Source organism: Prunus dulcis, chromosome 2 (assembly GCF_902201215.1).
Source record: "Prunus dulcis chromosome 2, ALMONDv2, whole genome shotgun sequence".
NCBI classification, from domain to species: Eukaryota; Viridiplantae; Streptophyta; class Magnoliopsida; order Rosales; family Rosaceae; genus Prunus; species Prunus dulcis.
The window spans coordinates 25,411,949-25,430,109 of record NC_047651.1 but is presented as its reverse complement, the minus strand read 5'-3'; the positions used below and the strand labels follow the sequence as shown (position 1 = coordinate 25,430,109).

The 18,161-nt window shown below is 38.4% G+C and overlaps 3 protein-coding genes across 3 annotated transcripts; 1 reads left to right on the top strand and 2 right to left on the bottom strand.

The window, feature by feature from the left end:
• Positions 1 to 4,031: 4,031 nt before the first annotated feature.
• On the top strand, positions 4,032 to 7,859 carry LOC117617256 (U-box domain-containing protein 43-like). Its single transcript, XM_034346559.1, has 4 exons — positions 4,032 to 5,415; positions 5,660 to 5,963; positions 6,097 to 6,587; positions 6,802 to 7,859. The coding sequence occupies exons 1-4, from the start codon at positions 4,183 to 4,185 to the stop codon at positions 7,798 to 7,800; spliced, it is 3,027 nt and encodes a 1,008-aa protein (XP_034202450.1). The 5' UTR covers positions 4,032 to 4,182; the 3' UTR covers positions 7,801 to 7,859.
• Positions 7,860 to 8,015: 156 nt separating this feature from the next.
• Positions 8,016 to 15,534, bottom strand: LOC117617257 (oligopeptide transporter 6-like). Its single transcript, XM_034346560.1, has 7 exons — positions 15,453 to 15,534; positions 11,030 to 11,554; positions 10,274 to 10,371; positions 9,617 to 10,186; positions 9,168 to 9,414; positions 8,865 to 9,047; positions 8,016 to 8,779 (listed from the first exon to the last, which is right to left on the bottom strand). Exons 2-7 carry the CDS (start codon positions 11,504 to 11,506, stop codon positions 8,165 to 8,167), a joined length of 2,190 nt encoding a protein of 729 aa, XP_034202451.1. The 5' UTR covers positions 11,507 to 11,554; positions 15,453 to 15,534; the 3' UTR covers positions 8,016 to 8,164.
• Positions 13,564 to 17,580, bottom strand: LOC117617258 (RNA-binding protein 1-like). The gene is made up of 7 exons (XM_034346561.1): positions 17,182 to 17,580; positions 16,101 to 16,222; positions 15,772 to 16,009; positions 15,608 to 15,669; positions 15,453 to 15,534; positions 14,109 to 14,228; positions 13,564 to 13,998 (listed from the first exon to the last, which is right to left on the bottom strand). Exons 1-6 carry the CDS (start codon positions 17,273 to 17,275, stop codon positions 14,125 to 14,127), a joined length of 702 nt encoding a protein of 233 aa, XP_034202452.1. The 5' UTR covers positions 17,276 to 17,580; the 3' UTR covers positions 13,564 to 13,998; positions 14,109 to 14,124.
• Between the last annotated feature and the right edge of the window lie 581 nt (positions 17,581 to 18,161).

The window sequence follows — 18,161 nt, the reverse complement described above, 5'->3', positions numbered from 1 at the left end:
ATGCTTGAATTACCATTTTTTGCCGACCAAAATACACATTTGCCAAGGAGAATGCGATGCTGTATAAAATGATAAGTAAATAATTTACTTCAGCACAATACAGTAACTTACACATGGATGGATGGACATGGATGGATCATGGATATGTGCATCCAAGATTATATGCAAGGGAATCGGCATGGTGTAGCCAGCCAGATCATCAGGTGCGTTTTAGCTGTCACCATGACGTGCAAATCAAACGACACATTTGATGGCGTGGCATGCGATATTTGATATATATTTCATTGATCACGTGCCAGCAGTGCAGCAGGAGCAGGACGTCTAGAATTAGTCCTCCATTATGTTATTGTTATGCGTAAAATAAAATAAATTAATGAGGGAGAGAGGATGAAAGGGATTGGATTGGTAGTGGGATTCTTAAATCTTGATCATAAAAAAATGTTCTTTCCTTATCCTAATTAATTTGTTGTTAATCTATAATAATATTCACAAATATATTTAATTGCTTCCTCTCCTCTCCTCTCCTCTCCTCTCCACTCCTCTCCTCTTCTTCCTATAAATAGAGGTGGAAGCTACAATGTCTGTATATTCAAGCAGCTGTGCGCAGCAGCTCAAAGTCTAAGGGCTATGTGTGTGCCCTAATGTTTCTTTCTGCACAAGTAGACATGGTGTGATATTGGTTCGGTTCATATCTTTTGTACTTTTTGGATATATCCATCCATCCATCCATCAGACTTCACGAATCACAAACAAAGATGACGAGCCGAATCAATATCACTCTTGTATGCTTGTTTGCATGTACAGTATAGCTTAGCCTATCTACCTAGCTAGCTAGCCTGCCCTTTTCAGTTTATCAAAGCAAGACCAAGGCCAAGGGCACACCATCACCAAGGCTCAAGGCTTCGTCGTGCTCGTAGGTACCTATTCTTTCTTTCTTTCTTTCATGTCTTTATATGTTTACATTTTCACTGTGCATATATGTGTGTGTCTGGTTTTTGTGGGAATTAATGTGGAAATTGCAGATCTCTCAAAGGGGGAATTTATGATGATCTTCTTTGCTACCAAAATCAAATTGGGTATTTATTATTTTATTTTTATGATCATCATCTCTCCTCCATGATTTCATATCCACACATATTATATCATTTGCTTTTCAAAGTACTCATCTCATCTGCCTAAGATTTGTTAATGTGTGCTCGCTTTACATAATGATTGCCGTGTCGGTTTGTTTTTATTTATTTATAAAAGTAAGCGCATTATTCATTGTCTACACCTTCACAGAGCACACACCACACACACACACCTCTTCCACTCCTTTTCTGGATCTCATCAGTTTATTTCACCCTAGTCAAGAGTTGCTATGCTATGATTGCGATACGAACACCTGCTTCTAACCGTTAACTTGCATACCAGAATAGAAACTCACATATTTTCCTTAGTTTCTTTCTTCGATCAACTTGTGCTAAATTACCTAGCTGTCCGTATTGATCAACAAATCCTTTACCTTTTGCATAAAGTTGGGCAATGGCAAGCAACCTCGTACAGAATACAAAGATTGACACGCTTCACCTATAAAATAGTCAGAGTATATATCAAACTGGGTGGTTCTGATATATGATTGATGGGATTCATTTTCTATGTGCCCAGTATATATATAAAGTATAAATTTGACCATGTAGCAGAGAGGTCATTGGCCCGACCAGACGGACCTAAAAGTAACAGAGAAAACATGCGTTATCCAACTATAATAATTCCCCATTTCGCCGCCCTTGAATTATGCGTGTATTATTATTATTATTTTCTTTAAACAAGCTTGTTATTTTATACCTAAGTAGATCGGAATTCATGCGCCCTTGAATTTCTTTATTAGCAAAAAATATTTAAGGTCTCGATCGAACCGGTGAACTGACACCCCTTCAAAAATTATATATGCGCTTGCAGTTGCAGAAAGTCAAAATTATTCACTTTCATTTCATGCCATCACATCCTTCTGGTTTTCTTTCTTCTTCATCCCTGTTAGAGATTTTGAATGTTTATTTCATTATTTATAGCTGATCTTTAACAGATATAGTAGCTGAAGAATTAAGTGCAGCTGACAGAATAGTTCATGTTCCTATTATAACAATAATCAATTCAGCTTCCCAAGCTGTTGCGTTTTTTATATATTAATCTGCGTCTTACCTTGCAAGAGCAACTAGCACTTCCTCTTGTCAGCGTTGCAAGCTTTCAGTCAAACTAGCTACTTTTTTGGTAGACGGCAAACTTCAAATGAATTATTTTCTTCTATCTCTTTTCGGCCAGGAAAGTTCCACGACATTCAGAGGAAAACAAACAGAAAAACAATGTATTACTATTTTCCACAATCTGAACAAGGAAACTTGCCAAAAGGGTAACTCATCTCATTTATGTTCTTCCAAATAAAAGGGTGGGCATAAATAAAAAGCTTAATTAAGTCAGCTGGCCCATTTCAAAATCTTAAAAGCCCATTGGACTAAGATGATAGTGCAATCCAAATCCAATCATGTGAGTTTCTCTATTGAATTGCGCAATAACTCATTAAAAGAAGTTGAATTACGTTAGCGTCGCTCACTTGTGTGTATTAACGGTCATGTCTGCTCTACGAACTACGAAGTCAAAGAAGCTTTACTTTCTAATTGTAATTTTTTTTTTTTTGTAAATACTGCAACGTGTCCCTATTTTTTAAGAGTGAAATTAATCTCCACATAGAATTCGGTTTGTCCTTAGCCACACAGTGCTTTTAATAGATTTTGAACTCCTGCCATTAAGACACCAAATAACTTGTCAACTGAAAGTGACAATTTGTCAACCACACTAAACCTTATGATTTTTTTCTAATTGTATTTTAACCACTCATTAAAGTTCGAAGAAGTTTCAAGAAGAGTATTCTTTTTCTCTTCTTACTTTTCTTTGTGGTCAAAAAATCAGAAATTAAGGAGATTATGTAGGACATAAGACGCGCAATCCAATGGACCACAAGTCTACCGCATTTATTTACACTAGCGACCCAAAATCCGCAACGTAGGCACCAAGGTGAAGTGGAAACTACGATCACGATAACGTGGCAAAATCTGTATAGCCCTCCTCCTCCTAGGCACATATGATTGACCATGTTGAGGCAGAGCACTTAAGAGTAAACAGCGTTGACTTGGTTGTCAGCTATCATGTCCCGCTCGACGTTAAGCTGCTTGGAAAACATTAGGCAGTCCAAAAGAAAAAATATTTAAAAATTTATTAACTAATTATAGAAGTCGTTCTTTCGTTTTCTGGGTTCAGAGAAAGACTCCATGAAAGTGAGAGAGAATTGCTTCGTAACAGAAGCTCTTGAAAGCATTGTGTTTTTCTGGTTTGGCTTTGCTTGTTATCTGGAATATCAACCAACCAAGGTATATAGACATTTGTTGATTCATGATTTCAGGTTATCTCTCCATCTCTCTCTATCTTTTATTTTTCTTTTCATTTGATTGAGAACCATTGTTATTTCTGTTTGGTTGTTGAGAAAGTGAGGGAAACAGAAAAAGGAAATGGAACTTTGCATACAGGACAGTATTGTCTCAACTACTAACTGGAGCATAACATGACTCATGAGCACATCAGTTTAGTTAAAATTCAGTAAGTATTTCAAGCTCAATCATCTTGTCTGTAATGGGATTGACCAGTTTTTGAAGCTGTCACTGCTCTCAATGTGAACGATTGAGTTCATAAGCTGTAAAAAAGATGCATGGTATACTTGGGTTGGTTGCCATGAAACAACTAAGGACGACAGAAGAAACTCAATTTTATTTATATGAAGCTAATGAAGTATATCTTCCTGGGTTTCTTTGGCTTACTAAGTTGGATTATGTAATTTATAAATAGAAATTAATGTTGAATATGAGGATCACTATCTTGTTGCTGCTATGTTCTTGGTATACTTTTTTCTATATTAAAAAGAACACATTTTTGGTACCTTTTTCCAAAGGAGAAAAAAAGTAAGAGAGAAAGAAATCTACCTTTGTAACAAACAAAAAATGGTAGTTGTATTAAAAACCAATATGATCTCAATGCTGGTTTTCAGATGCAGACTGCAGTTGCCAGCAAAGTGATGAGGGTTCTTCCCCTTTGTGGTTGAAAATTGAAATTTGGGCCAGTCAGAGCTGAGGGTCTATCTTCTCTCATACAGAGATGGCGAAGGATATTGTTGTTAGTGCCTCCTTGGTTCCAGTGTCTGAATTACTCTCTGAGACATTCCTTGCCATGTCTGACACTATACATGCAGCCAAGGAAGTCCTCATTCAGAAAGAAAATTTCAAAGTATTCTCAAGGTACTTGGAGAAGACCTCTTCTATTTTGAAAGAGTTGTCAAAGCAAAACATTGAGTGTTCAGAAAGCTTAACCAATGCTCTGAAGATTCTCAACCGAGAGGTTGATGTTGCTAAGCAGCTAGCTCTAGATTGCAGCAAAAGAAATAAAGTTTATCTCTTAATCAATTGCCGGAAGATCGTTGAGTCCCTAGAGAGCTGTACAAAAGAGATTGGCAGAGCTCTTGGTCTAATCCCACTAGCATCTTTGGATGTTTCATCTGGTATAAATAGCCAGATTAGCAAGATGTTCAAGAATATGTTGGATGGTGAATATCGAGCAACATTGGAAGAGGAGGAGATTTTGGCAAAATTTGAGCTAGGAATACAAGAGCAGAATGCTGATCGATCCTATGCAAACAATTTGCTTGGTCATATTGCTGAGGCTCTTGGGATCTCTAATGACCAGTCTGCATGGGAAAAGGAGTTTGAGGAGTTCAAACGCGAATTAGACGATACCAATACCAGAAAAGACCTGGAAGAAAATTTGCATATGGAACAGATATTAGCATTGCTTCAGAAGGCTAATGCCACTGTATCTGCTGAGGACAAAGAGAATGATTATTTTGAAAAGAGAAATTCTGTGGGTAGGCTACCATTAGAACCTTTTGACCAATTTTTTTGTCCCGTCACTCGTGAGATCATGGTGGATCCTGTGGAAGTTTCCTCTCATTGCACATTTGAGAGAAGTGTGATAGAGGAGTGGTTTGCAGAAGGTAAGAATCACTGTCCTGTGACTGATATTCCCCTGGACAGTTCAGTTCTACTTCCCAACAAAGCACTAAAGCGATCAATTGAAGAATGGAAAGATAGGAAAACCATCTTTATGATTACCTCTATTAAACCCAAACTCCAGTCAAATGAAGAGCAAGAAGTGCTTCAATCGTTAGACAAGCTACATAATCTGTGCACGGAAAGAGAGTTGCACCGAGAATGGGTGACACGGGAGGACTACATTCCTGTCCTTGTTAGACTTCTTCTTTCAAAAAACCGAGAAATAAGAAAGCATGCTCTTGCCATCCTCTCAATCCTTGCAAAAGATGGTGAAGAAACTAAGGTACCTTCCAATGTCATGTTATGTTATCATTGATGCAGCTAAACAGATTAATCTGCATTCTCTGGAAAGCTTCTTTCTGTAGTGTTAATACTAATGCTTATCGTGTATGGTATTTCTACCAATGGAGATAACATGACTTCCATATATACAATTTTAAGACACAAGGGTAATAGTTTCTTAGTAGAGCCTAGAATTGGCATTTCCGAATTCCGAATATTCATACAGTTCATTTTATTTTTAACAGGGAAGAATCATAAAAGTGGATAATGCACTGGAATCCATTGTCCACTCACTTGCACGCCATATTGGGGAAAGAAAGTTAGCATTGCAGTTGTTACTGGAACTATCTAAAAGTAGGGCTGCACGAGATTTAATGGGAAATGTTCAGGGATGCATACTTCTCCTAGTAACAATGTTAAGTAATGAAGATAATGAAGTCATCAGAGATGTGAACGTGCTTCTAGAAAATCTGTCTTTCGATGATCAGAATGTTATACATATGGCGAAAGCGAATTATTTTAAACCTCTGTTGAAGCTTCTTTCTTCAGGTATGCTCGAAAGTCGGGTTCTTTGATACTTTGGAGCATGCACAAGATTTAGTCACCATCAAATCATGTGCCATTATTATCTCATAATACCTTCTTGTAGATTGTGTGCAGTAACAACTTAAACTTGATGCAGGACCACAAGATGTTAAAGTGCTTATGGCTGGAACTTTGTCGGAAATTGAACTGACTGATCACAACAAACTGTCCATAGTTAAAGATGGGGCACTAGGACCGCTTCTTCAACTGCTTTTACATAGTGATTTAGAAAAGAGGAAAGTGGGTGTCAAAGCTCTTCTTCACCTCTCCAAATTACCACAAAATGGCCTGCAGATGATTAGAGAAGGCGCAGTTGGACCACTATTTGAACTTCTGTATTGTCATAGTTTATTATCACCAACCTTGCGTGAACAGGTAGCTGAGACAATTATGCACCTTGCCATATCGACCACCACTGAAGAAGCCGCTTGGGAGCAGGTCTCTTTGTTAGACTCCGAAGAAGAAATTTTTAAGCTCTTTTCCCTAATATCTTTAACAGGACCTGACATACAAAGAAGCATTCTCAAAACCTTCCATGCAATGTGCCAATCTTCTTCTGGTTCAGACATCAGACGAAAGTTGAGACAGGTAACCATCCTAACAATATTGGTGGTACAAGAGTGTTCATGATATTGCACGTTTTTGTTGGACAGTAGTTTCATGTGATTCTGTATATATAACTGCCACTGTGATGTTTAAAGTAGTTTCACGTCTTTGTTAGTCTTAAAGTTTATGTTCTTTTGGCGTGTGATTCTGTTCTGTATATACTAACAGCCACTTTGATGTTTCATGTGATTCACAGCTCTCTGCTGTCCAAGTATTAGTTCAGTTATGTGAAGCTGATAACCCTGCTGTTAGGGCAAACGCCATGAAGTTGTTCTTTTGCTTGACAGAAGACGCCTGTGATGACAGCACATTTTTGGAGCATGTAAGTCAAAGGTGCATTGAGGCGCTGCTAAGGATTATAACAAGTTCCAGTGATGTGGGGGAAATAGCTGCTGCAATGGGTATTATTGCTAATCTTCCCAAGGACCCGGAGATGACCGGGTGGCTTCTGGATGCTGAGGCACTTCAAATCATCTGCAGTTGTCTAAGTGATGGGAATAGAGACGCGTCGTATCAAAGGCAGGTAATAGAGAATGCTGTTGGAGCTCTATGCCGTTTCACAGTTCCAACAAATCAGGAATGGCAGAGAAAAGTAGCTGAAGCTGGTATTATCCCAGTGCTGGTACAGCTACTGGCTTCTGGAACCGCTTTGACAAAACAAAAGGCTGCTATTTCACTAAAACAGCTATCACAAAGTTCCAAAAGCTTGAGCAAGTCAATAAAGAAGCCTGGGTTTTGCCTGTGCTGCTTGTCTGCACCTGAATCTGGCTGCCCTGCACACCTAGGCATTTGCACAGTTGAATCTTCATTCTGCATAGTAAAGGCCAATGCTCTGGAACCCCTTGTGAGATTGCTTGGGGAGGCAGATGTTGGAACCTGCGAAGCTTCTCTTGATGCACTTTTGACACTCATTGATGACCAAGAACAAGGGCAAGGAGGCAAGGTGCTTGATGAAGCAAAGGCCGTTGGTCCGATTGTCAAGTTGCTTAGTTCACAATCTGCTAGGTTGCAAGGAAAATCTCTCATGGCTTTAGAAAGGATTTTTCAAGTAAACGAGTTGTTTCTTAAATATGGAGCTTCAGCCCACATGGCATTGGTGGACATTACTCAGAAGAAAAATAGTGACATGAAATCTCTGGCTGCCAAGCTACTTGCTCAGTTGGGTGTGCTTGGTACACAGTCTTCTTATTTTTGATTGATGATGTTATACATGTTAAACTTGTTACCCGCTGTAATGTAAATCTCATTCTTGATTGATCCCTAAAGTGTGTTATTAAATTCATGGTCCCATAATGTAATTTAGTTACTCTGAATATTATGTCGTATATTCCAACTAAACTAAGATTCAACACTCAACTATGGGAAGAAGAGATGAATTCCTTTGCGAACGCTAAACACATAAATAAACTATTGAAATCAGAATGGCAAAGTTAAATAATAACCAAAAATCTCTAATAAACGGTGATTAGAAAAGAATCCCTGATAAACTATTTACAGATTACCGAAAAGAAAATAATGCTACTTCTAAAAGAACTAAAATATGAAGTTTCTTTTTTGGGTCAGAAAACAGGGCAGCCATCAACTACAACCCCCTTGGCAGTAGGGCAAGCAGCCAACGGGCAGCCCTCTCCCCTGTTCCCCCACCAGTCAAGACCAATGTTACGGGACTGAAGGGTAAGGAACATCAATATTGTAACAAAAGCAGTTCCAGCATCAAGACCACCAGAAAGGACATAATTATAGCGCGACCACACATCTGGCCGGTACCTGTAGACAACAAAACCAAAAAGAAACCCAACAAGGATCCAACTGGTAAAGTTTACGGCACTGGCTGGGGGCATCATGGATGTGGCACCCAACAAGATAGGCATGTTGATGAAACAAATCCAGTTGTGTTTTGGGAAAGCCAAGTGTGCAAGCTTAACAAGCGCAGGGGCAATGGCTCCACCAAGGAAGAACCAATTGACATTCATATATTCACCAAGATTTCCAAAGATTCTGCGGGGGCCAACTAGGCCCCAAATAACAGATGCATCGAAGAACACACGGTCCATTGGACAAGTCCATGGGCTGTCCTGTGGCAGCTTGGATGTATCACAAAGGTTGGGAATGTCTCCCATCAGCCACCAGGCCGTTCCCAGGTATACAATCACAGCTACAATTGTCCCTACCACCTGTAATTCCACCAGTTTAGCTATTGAAGATTGCAATCCAACACCATGCAATGCAGATTTGATAAATTCAGAAAATCAAACTGACCTGAGCTGTGAACATTGCTCTTGGCGGAATCTTCATGTAGTGTCCAAGCTTAAAATCAGCTAGAAATGTTAGAGCTTGAGTCATACTGATGTAACCATACACTTTGAAGCACATGTTAGCTACAGGGTGCTCTGGGTATAAGTACCCAATCACATATTCTGTGATGATGTTCAAACCTGGTTGCTGATACCATGAAAATGAGAGGGCAAGGTTTCAGACACCTAACATCATCGCATGAATTTGAACGTCGTAAACTTACAGTTAGCAACGTTAGCAAACAAATGAAACTTATAACTCTGTTACCTGGTTTGTTGTGGCTGTGATGATACCAATTGGAACTGTGTACACAATGGCAATGGCACAAGCAAGCAATACACCCCACCAAGGCAATTGAAGTGACTCACTGTAGTACTGACACGCAAAGAAGATAAGAGCAATGTTTACCACAAGGATGGCAAGAAACCACCACGTCGGCACTGATTTGTAATGCTTCATAAGCCTTGCATGGATATCCAATTTTTTTTGTTGTCGATATGCATTTCTAAGGTCACTGCATTGAAGGTAAGACGATGAACTTCAGCTTAAATTCACAAAGACCTTTGCAATGGTTTCCTTTAGTAAAGAGACAAGAAGTATACTTTATTGCTAGAAATGCAACTTACTTTTGTGAATTTAGTTTAAATTATGTATATATTTTGTAATTGCTTCACAAGCAGAGTGAACAGTACATCAAATGCTTCAAGTGTAATTACCTTATATTAAAAAGTAGAACATGCATAAGAGTAGCGGGAAGTGTGGCGAATCCAAGACCATAAGTCATAGCGAAGAAGGTGCTCAAGTTTACAGGTCCAGTCTTTGTATACATACCATGGTCAAGTTGAAACTTTGAATCAATGATGCTCAGAACATCATACTTTGTACCATTAGACATGAAAAGGTCACTAGAAAATATTGGGAACTTCTTGGCATTGTAGAAATCAAGCCAGTAAGTGATGGGCGTCATCACATACATGACTAGGGCAAATCCAAATGCAATATTGGCAGTGGCAAACCATGGGCTAGCTAGTGGACTACCAAGATATGATGAAATTGTTGACCAGTCAATCCCAAAGGAACCAATACCAAGGCCTCGTAAGCCAGAACCCAGTTGTTGGACTAGAACAGACTTAGGAGCAAGCCAACAGACCCAAGAGAAGGATGTTATCATAATAAAAAGATAGCCAGGAAAGATATAGTAAGCAAAACTGCAGATCATGACTACGAGGAAGAATTGGGTACGGGACATGCCACCTTTAGGCCTTTTCTCCTTCTCATGCAGAGCTCTGCAGCATAAGACATACTACTGTGACTAATAATAAATAGGCTACGAAACCAATTATTGGCTGATTACTGAACTAAGATACGTTTACCTGAACAATGAAACCTGAACCAGATTAGAGGGCCACCACATCTGTACTGGGTCAACCAAAATTCTCCGGAAAATTCCAGCCCAACCAAACCCTAACACCTATAATTCAAACAAGATGAATAGAAACTACAAGATCAGACGTCACTCATAACAATCTGATGCACAATGAATATATGAAATAATTTCAGTATGAAACAAAAAGTTCATTGTGCTGTTATTGTCCTAAAATTCAGCAAATTTGAGCCATTTTAATAGTCTTATAATTGATGAATATAATATGAACATATTTTCCCAGAAGATAAAAAGTAAAATACAAACTCCCTTTAGGGTAATAACATGTAACAAAAATCATAGCAGTCATAGGTACAGTTTTAAATATTCCAATTATCCATGAATCCAGTACTTTCCTAAATGCTTCCGGAACAAATTTTCACAAAGAGTTGTTAAAAAAGAACGATGGCAAGAAAGAAGTTGTCAGCACAGGATTCTAATTTCAAGGACGTATCAACCATTTAACATTTAAATTAAAGGTCCTGGACACAATATGGAGTTGGGAAGTTTAAAAATTGATCCTTTTTAAACTTTCAAATGTTAAAAAAACTCTGGATAGTACAGTGTATTCCAAGAAAGCAATGCCTTCAGTTTTTTGTTTCTCTGTTCTGATAAATCTATAATCGAAATTACCAGAAAGGTTAAATTTTTCCACAAGGAAAGATGAAATCATTTGAAATCCAAAGAAGAAGGAGAAGAAGAAAACCTGAGTGGTAAACAAAACGAGCAAGGCAGGAATAAAAGTGAGCTTCCTCTTGTAAAAGAGCTTAACAGCAGACAAGATATGGGTGGCATAAACACTCCCAGCACCAGAGTTTGCAAATATGGTGATCAAAACATGTTCTTTGATATTGAAAGGACCTGGGTTCATAGTGAACTCAAACCGAGTACCCTTGAAAATAAGGCGTGTAGGCAGAGTCCTTGCCATGAGATGCCCAATCGGCAACACAGCAATCTGGGCAGAAATTGAAGTGATGGACAATGGCTGCGTCCTGTACCAAAAGAACTGGTTGACAAAGGAAAGCAAGATGCATGAAGCCAAACCCAGAACCCACATTCTGAATGTGAGGACTGGCATGTTGGGGTCATCGGTCTTGGGCACGGTTAACTCGACTTGTTTAATGGGGCAGTCATCGTTTTCCTCCTCAGAGGCACCCATCGTTCCACTGTGTATCTCAGCCATTAATTAAAGCAACCACCTTCCTTCCTTAAGATCCTGAGTGAAAGTAGACTAGAAAACCAAATAAAAACAACCAATGTATCATCAAATACGTATTCAATACGATACAGTATCCTCAGCTCTGTGCCGTGTGAACAAAACACACAACGCTGAGAGAAGGAAGCAATGGGGCAAGACTAGGGTTGGATTTGGAGTATAATAATAGTAGTATTTATGTAAAGAAAAAGGCGTTGTATTTGTATGATATAATAAACGAAAGAGGGAGGGTTTGTTTGGAACTTTGAAATTTGAAGAATTATAATCCTAATATGATATGGTATTATAGTAGGATAGATTAGATAGGAGGATGATATGATATACATGGCATTTATTTATTTAATGTCAAGGAGAGGTTGACTAGCTGTAGGAGTTGGAGTAGTAAACCTAGAAAGATTCAAATGCATGTGAGAATCAAGATCTAAGGGCTGCGAAATTAAAGGGAAAGTGTCCCAAGGGGCCACAACCCAACTACGCAGTTGAAATCTTTGAACTTCATTTTGAGTATGGGAGCAGTTACTAGCACTCCACAACCCAACTACGCAGTTGAAATCTTAAAGGAGTGCATGATAACCATTCGACGTGAAAGTCCTTATTATCGTTATTATTATCATTATCACTGTCGCTATCCCTATCCCTATCCCTGTCGTGTTATTACTGTGTATTTAATAATTAAAATTATTGATTCAAAGTTTAGTTAATGGGTAGGGTTAGGGATTAGACAACCACTTTGTCGATAATCTTAATGACGGTTCCTCTGGTGGTGGCTACGGGGTTGAAAGATAACAAAGAAATATCTCTCTCTTTTAACCAGACTGATGCTCACTTCGCCGACTTTGACTGGCTTCACGTTTCCTTTTTCCTAACAAATAAAAAATTACACTTGGTGCGGATGAAATTGGACACTCATCCGTCCCCATCAATCATTAACAATCTCTTGACTTGGGTATTTGAGTGAGTCTTATCCAAATTCTCACTCTTTCTTCTTCTTTTTTTCACTTTTTCCGTTTCGAATAATACTTTTTAGCGATTGTCTTAGAATCCTCTTCCCTCAATATTGCTTACATATCAACATAATGATTTCATATTTTTCGGTCATTGCGAAGCACTTCATCTTCTTCCTTCAGCCAAAAGAAAAGAAAATGTAACTCGAGTATTAATATTCCAGCATAATCATCATCATTACCCCGTTGTTAAGTTAACCAATGGATTACATTACATTCTCAGATGGGCGTCTTTGATCAAATCCTATTATTGTTAGTTAATTTAGTTTTATACTCTTACCGCTCGGCGGCTACGAAAACATAATCCTCATGAAATGTAATTTGATTGTACATAATGATATAAACCTCTGGCCAAAGTTGCTCCCCACCCCACACCGCTCCTGTTGATTTTGAGGAGATCCACCATCTTAATTAATCGTTCAATTGCGAAGCCGAAGCCTACCATCTTAATGAATGTGTACATGTAATGTGTGGGTGTGAACGCATACAGCTTTTGGGGCAAAATTCCTCGTCTTTGACTAGACTGAAATAGTAATTTGAGAAAAGATCAATGAAGACACCCGTTACAACAACTGACCCAAACTTGTATGGTATCCGTACCGTGGAAAATGATCACGACTTTCATTCTGTTTTTTGCTTTTAGGAGGCGTCCACAAGTTGTAAAATACTACTGACAAACAGGAAAAGGCAACCTTTATGATTCACGTGGAGCACCAAAAGCAGGACAATATTTATGACCTCGCACTTAACTTGAGAAAATAAGAGATTAGAGATCTATCTACAAACCAACTCAACCCAACCCAACCCAACCAAACCCAGTCAAAACTCAAAAGCCAGAATTTTTCACAGGGTAAGAATTCCTTCAAAAAAATAATGATGTTTTAGATGATAGTCATGGCTGACAGGCTTTGCTCTGTCTAATTTCTACCCACTAGTATCATAAAAACTCTTCTGTATCACTTCCAAAAGGAGAAAAGAAGAAAGGAAATGAAACATCTATATGATAAAAAGGCTACAACAAATTCAATTTAGGATTTTAATACCTCTGAGAAAAATGAGCAACTGACACAGAAGAAGAAGCCAGTTATTTTCGATATATATGACGCCTACAGCAGTTACCACACTTCATCACTAAATAAATGTCAAATACTAGACCCTCATCCCAGAGCACATGCATATGCAAATGCAAAGAGACTGCTCAACTTTAAATAAGTTTTTACATTTTTCTAACAAAACGCATATGGTGAGATAGTCTTTAAGTAATCATACTGATATCCCAAAGTAAACAAACGAAAATATAGTCTGCAGTTGTCTAAACAGAAGCACTCTAGTAATCGTCCCCAATTATCAGGAATCACCCAATTGAGTTGGTCCTAACTATGCGCCTTTAATTCTCGAGACTGCAAGTTTGTTGTATCGCCCCTCATTATCACAACCTCCCAATTCAAGCAAGTCCTACAGAGAAGATTCGTTCCACCATTTAGCGTGATTTTTTTGATTTTTACTCAGCACGTAACGGCGATGAATAATAAAGGGTCGTACGGATCGAGAATTGTGTTAATCACCTGAAAACCGCATAATTCAACGCTTCCCTCGGTGCCCACCACCTGACCTCGCACCAGGATACCGAGCAAATTGCAACCTTAAATTGACCGAGTCACGGTCATGCTCATCGAATTTATAACCTGCAAAATCGAGCTCCACCATTTACGCACTAACAACTGGGAACGTTTTCAACGGCGAATCAGGGCATCAGCAGATAGATGATATAAGACGTGAAACCGTTATCTTAGACATATAATACCTATCACTTTGCAACACACTTAGCAGCAAATGTGGGTACCCCTCACATGCACTAGATTGACAGAATGCGTAAAATGGATCTCTCATTCCAAAATAAAGCTCACACGATTCCTCTCTCAGCATAAAGATACAGTACGATTAGAGAAACCTCATCAGAATGAGATGACTATATTGAGAGCACCATTGTTAACAACACCATTCTTATGACTGAATTACAAGTGTGGTCAAACAATCGATTATATGGGTTCTCTAACCAGTCCCGGTGTCCTAATTCACTAAATGAGCTTAAACTCATCAGGTCCCAATGAAACCAACCAGATTTAAGGCATTCATCAGAGATTCACAATCTAGGAGGATTAAAATGACCCAGGAAGGTAACCCCTTCCATTGTTTGGAAAAATTTACTAAGTTTGTCTCGTGGTACACTGGTACTGGATGACTTTGCAGACCATGCAACTTCTGGCCTAAAGTATCGTGTCGTGTGAAACCAACATGTAATAAATACTAAACAAACTGACAGATGCCCATGAAACAACACCCAGAATAAAACTGCAGAATAATACATATGGGCATCGGCAATCTATGTTCACCTCCTTTAAAGCCAATATGGCTCAAAAGATCGTGTCATTCTTCAAAAAAAGAAATCCCGCACCTTGAATAGTGTGTTATGTCACTTTAAACGGGAAATAAATTCCACAAAACTAAGGATTTAGGAACCTTTCTGTAATTGTTGAAACTTTCAGGCATCTTTGGAAGTGAAAAGGGTTTAAAGTCAGAAACACTTTGTACAGATTTTCTATGTGAACTGTGTTAAATATTGATACCAAAGTAAACTTTCCTTTCCATGCAGTATACCATACATTGTTAAATTTGGAAAAACTAATAGCCTTTCCTTTTTAATTTTGGTTAATTTCATAACACAGCCAAAAAGCAGTTTGTGAATCATTTGGCAGTCCCTCTTCTCGCAAAGTGAAATAATTTTAGGAAATGCAACTCCTCCAACAATGGCATCAGAAAAGGCAACAAAATAAGCAATTAATTGAATGGGCCAGTGAAACTATGGGGCTAGGATTGCAATAAATTAAATGAAGTTGTAAGTAGCTTACCTTGCAACGCATCCATAGCTGTGGCTGCATGGGCTGGGCTCACAAAATCAACGAAACAAAGTACCAGAGGATCTCCTCCAGGCTGCAGAGATTACTTATTAGTGAATGCATCAATCACTAAATATTGAATCTACCCTAGGGAAAGATGAACTTACATGTCTCGATTCCTTGCTTACGAGTCTCACTTCCTTGTAGCCAACAAAAGGGCGAAATATATCTTCAAACTCAAGTGAAGGGAAAATCTAAAAAACTAAAAATGCAAGTGATGATAAAAATTAAGGAAAGAAAACTGCAAACTCCCTAGAAAAATTAAGGATACGAGCTACTTCACGTCGTGTACAGTTGGGAGGCAATCCCTCCACAAATAGCGTACTGGTAGCACCAGGAGGTAGGGGAGCCTCAGGCCGTCCACTTCCCATTCCTAAAACCCTGTCTTTTACAGGTGCCCCTGGGTCAACACCTCCCATTCCCATCATCCGTGGATCATCAACAGAACGACCAGGTAGTCCCCCACTCAAGGTTCTAGCAGACTGTCCCCCACTATATGATGGCATTTGCTGAAACATTACTTGATACATTAGCCCCATAAACATAAAACGTATGGTGAAAAATGTGAGAGTTCCAAATACAAAAAAGAAAAGTAAGTACCGCACTGCGCAGGTAGCGATCATATGAGGCATTAATGGAGTCAGTATCTCTAATTCCACGGAGAGAACCTCTATCATCTTCATGGGAATAATAACTCGGCAGGTCGTGGCCACCATGGGCATCTAAAATATTAAGGATGTACTTCAGTAGATACCAAAAGAGAAAGAAAGAAACAATATTTGAATGCATATGATTCTAAAGGCAGACCGTGCCGTTGTGAAGAAAATCAAATTGCTACAGCATAAAGCTACAAACAAGACAATATTAAGTTAAACTACAGACAGCCTATCAAAACCAAATTTCTATAATCACTAGAAGCTACTGAATTGCTCATAAGCAGGTAATCAAGTTGCTAAGATCCCCAGGTTTATACCCAAATATTTGCTTATGCTAACACAACCATTTGGATTTTCCTTCTGCATATGCCTAATATATGCCAAATATCTCATAGAAGCTGAGTAGTTTATATGGTAACTATAGCGAGCCAGCTTAATAGCATATCTTCAAATAAATAATATAATCTGTACACTGATCAATGCTTGCAGGAAGGCATAAAAGGTCGATCCTTGAATGAAACAAAGTATTTCTTAATGATTACCCGAACTTCAATATAGGCACAGCAGCTACCAATAATGCAAATTTATCATATAATCTGAGTGCATCTTAGAAATAACCATGGAAGCACCAATCATACATATCATGAAGCCTAGATAATGTCTTAATAAGCTGATTCACATATACATCAACACTGATTAACCCACATACAGCATACATCAAAAGAAACACATTTCACCCCCACTTCAAAACTTCATTAGGTTGCTTAGACACTGAATGGGAAATTTAAGGAAACAAGTGATCCTCAAATTTCAATCCTTCAGCCCACTGAAAACCTAATTCCACTGCTTGGAAGTCTGCTGAAATCTCCCTTTATTGTTAAAAAAATACATATATATTCTTAGTGCAGTTTTTGCCTTTAAAAGCAACCAAAAAAATCCCAAGAACCCTAATTTAATCAAGCACCAAACAAACACAAAAAGGAGATAGAACTCAAAATCATGGAAATTCGAGGAATTTGATATACCGTAATCGGAGCGAGGGCGCTTTCCGACGACTGAATTCATCGCAGACGGTGGTGGTTGCCGAGCGTCGCTGTACCTCCAATAAGCATCCGCCATAGTTTAGGGTTGAGGGAGAGACTGTGGGGGTGAACGGTGGTTATTATCTGCGGCTTGGTTTGTATCTCTTTGAGATAACAAATGAAGAGGAAGGGGAAAGATTCTGGTTTTTTGTTTTTTCAGTAGAGTAGGAGAAATAGAGTGAGAGATGAGATGAGATCGTGAGATGTCGAATGTTGAAGTTAAGTGGCGAAGTTGCAAAGAGCGGGCAAATACCCCAAATCCCTAATGCCTTTGCGGTTACTTCTAATTTTTCCTTCTTTCCTTTTTCTTCTCTCCCCTTTTTTATTATATATGTATATGTCTATAAAAAAGTTTGTCTTAATGTAAATCGTTTGTATACTTTTCTAGCAAAAAAGTCTCATGGTTTTCTTGCAGTAATCCACTTGTATTTTGTTGATGATTTTGTGAGACGTTTAATTACGCAAGAAATGATTACTTAATTAATTTAAGATGAATATAGTCCATAATTACGAGATAGAAATAGACTGACAAAACCTTTTTTTCTTTCTGTGATTTGTATGGTTTTGTTGATGATGTTGATGGATGTGTGAGAGGGTTAAAATGATTAATGTTGAAATCGTGAAATAAATTTTAATGGCACCTTCACTTAGTTTGGCTCTTCATTTCAAGGAGAGAGGCTTCTTTTTTTTTTTTTGGTGCTACAATTGCAAGAAGGGTTGCATAACTCCGAGGTTTATAATGGAAATTGTGAAGAAGAAAAAAATTTGGTTGAACTATTGGAAATTGTGAATTGGATGTGGTCGTCCATTATTGAGAATGTTTGTCTCACATTGAAAAATGAAGGAATCTAGCCTAAATTTATAAGGAATTTGACTACTCCCTGTGATCAATTGATTTTGATTAGAACTTCCTTCCTCCATGC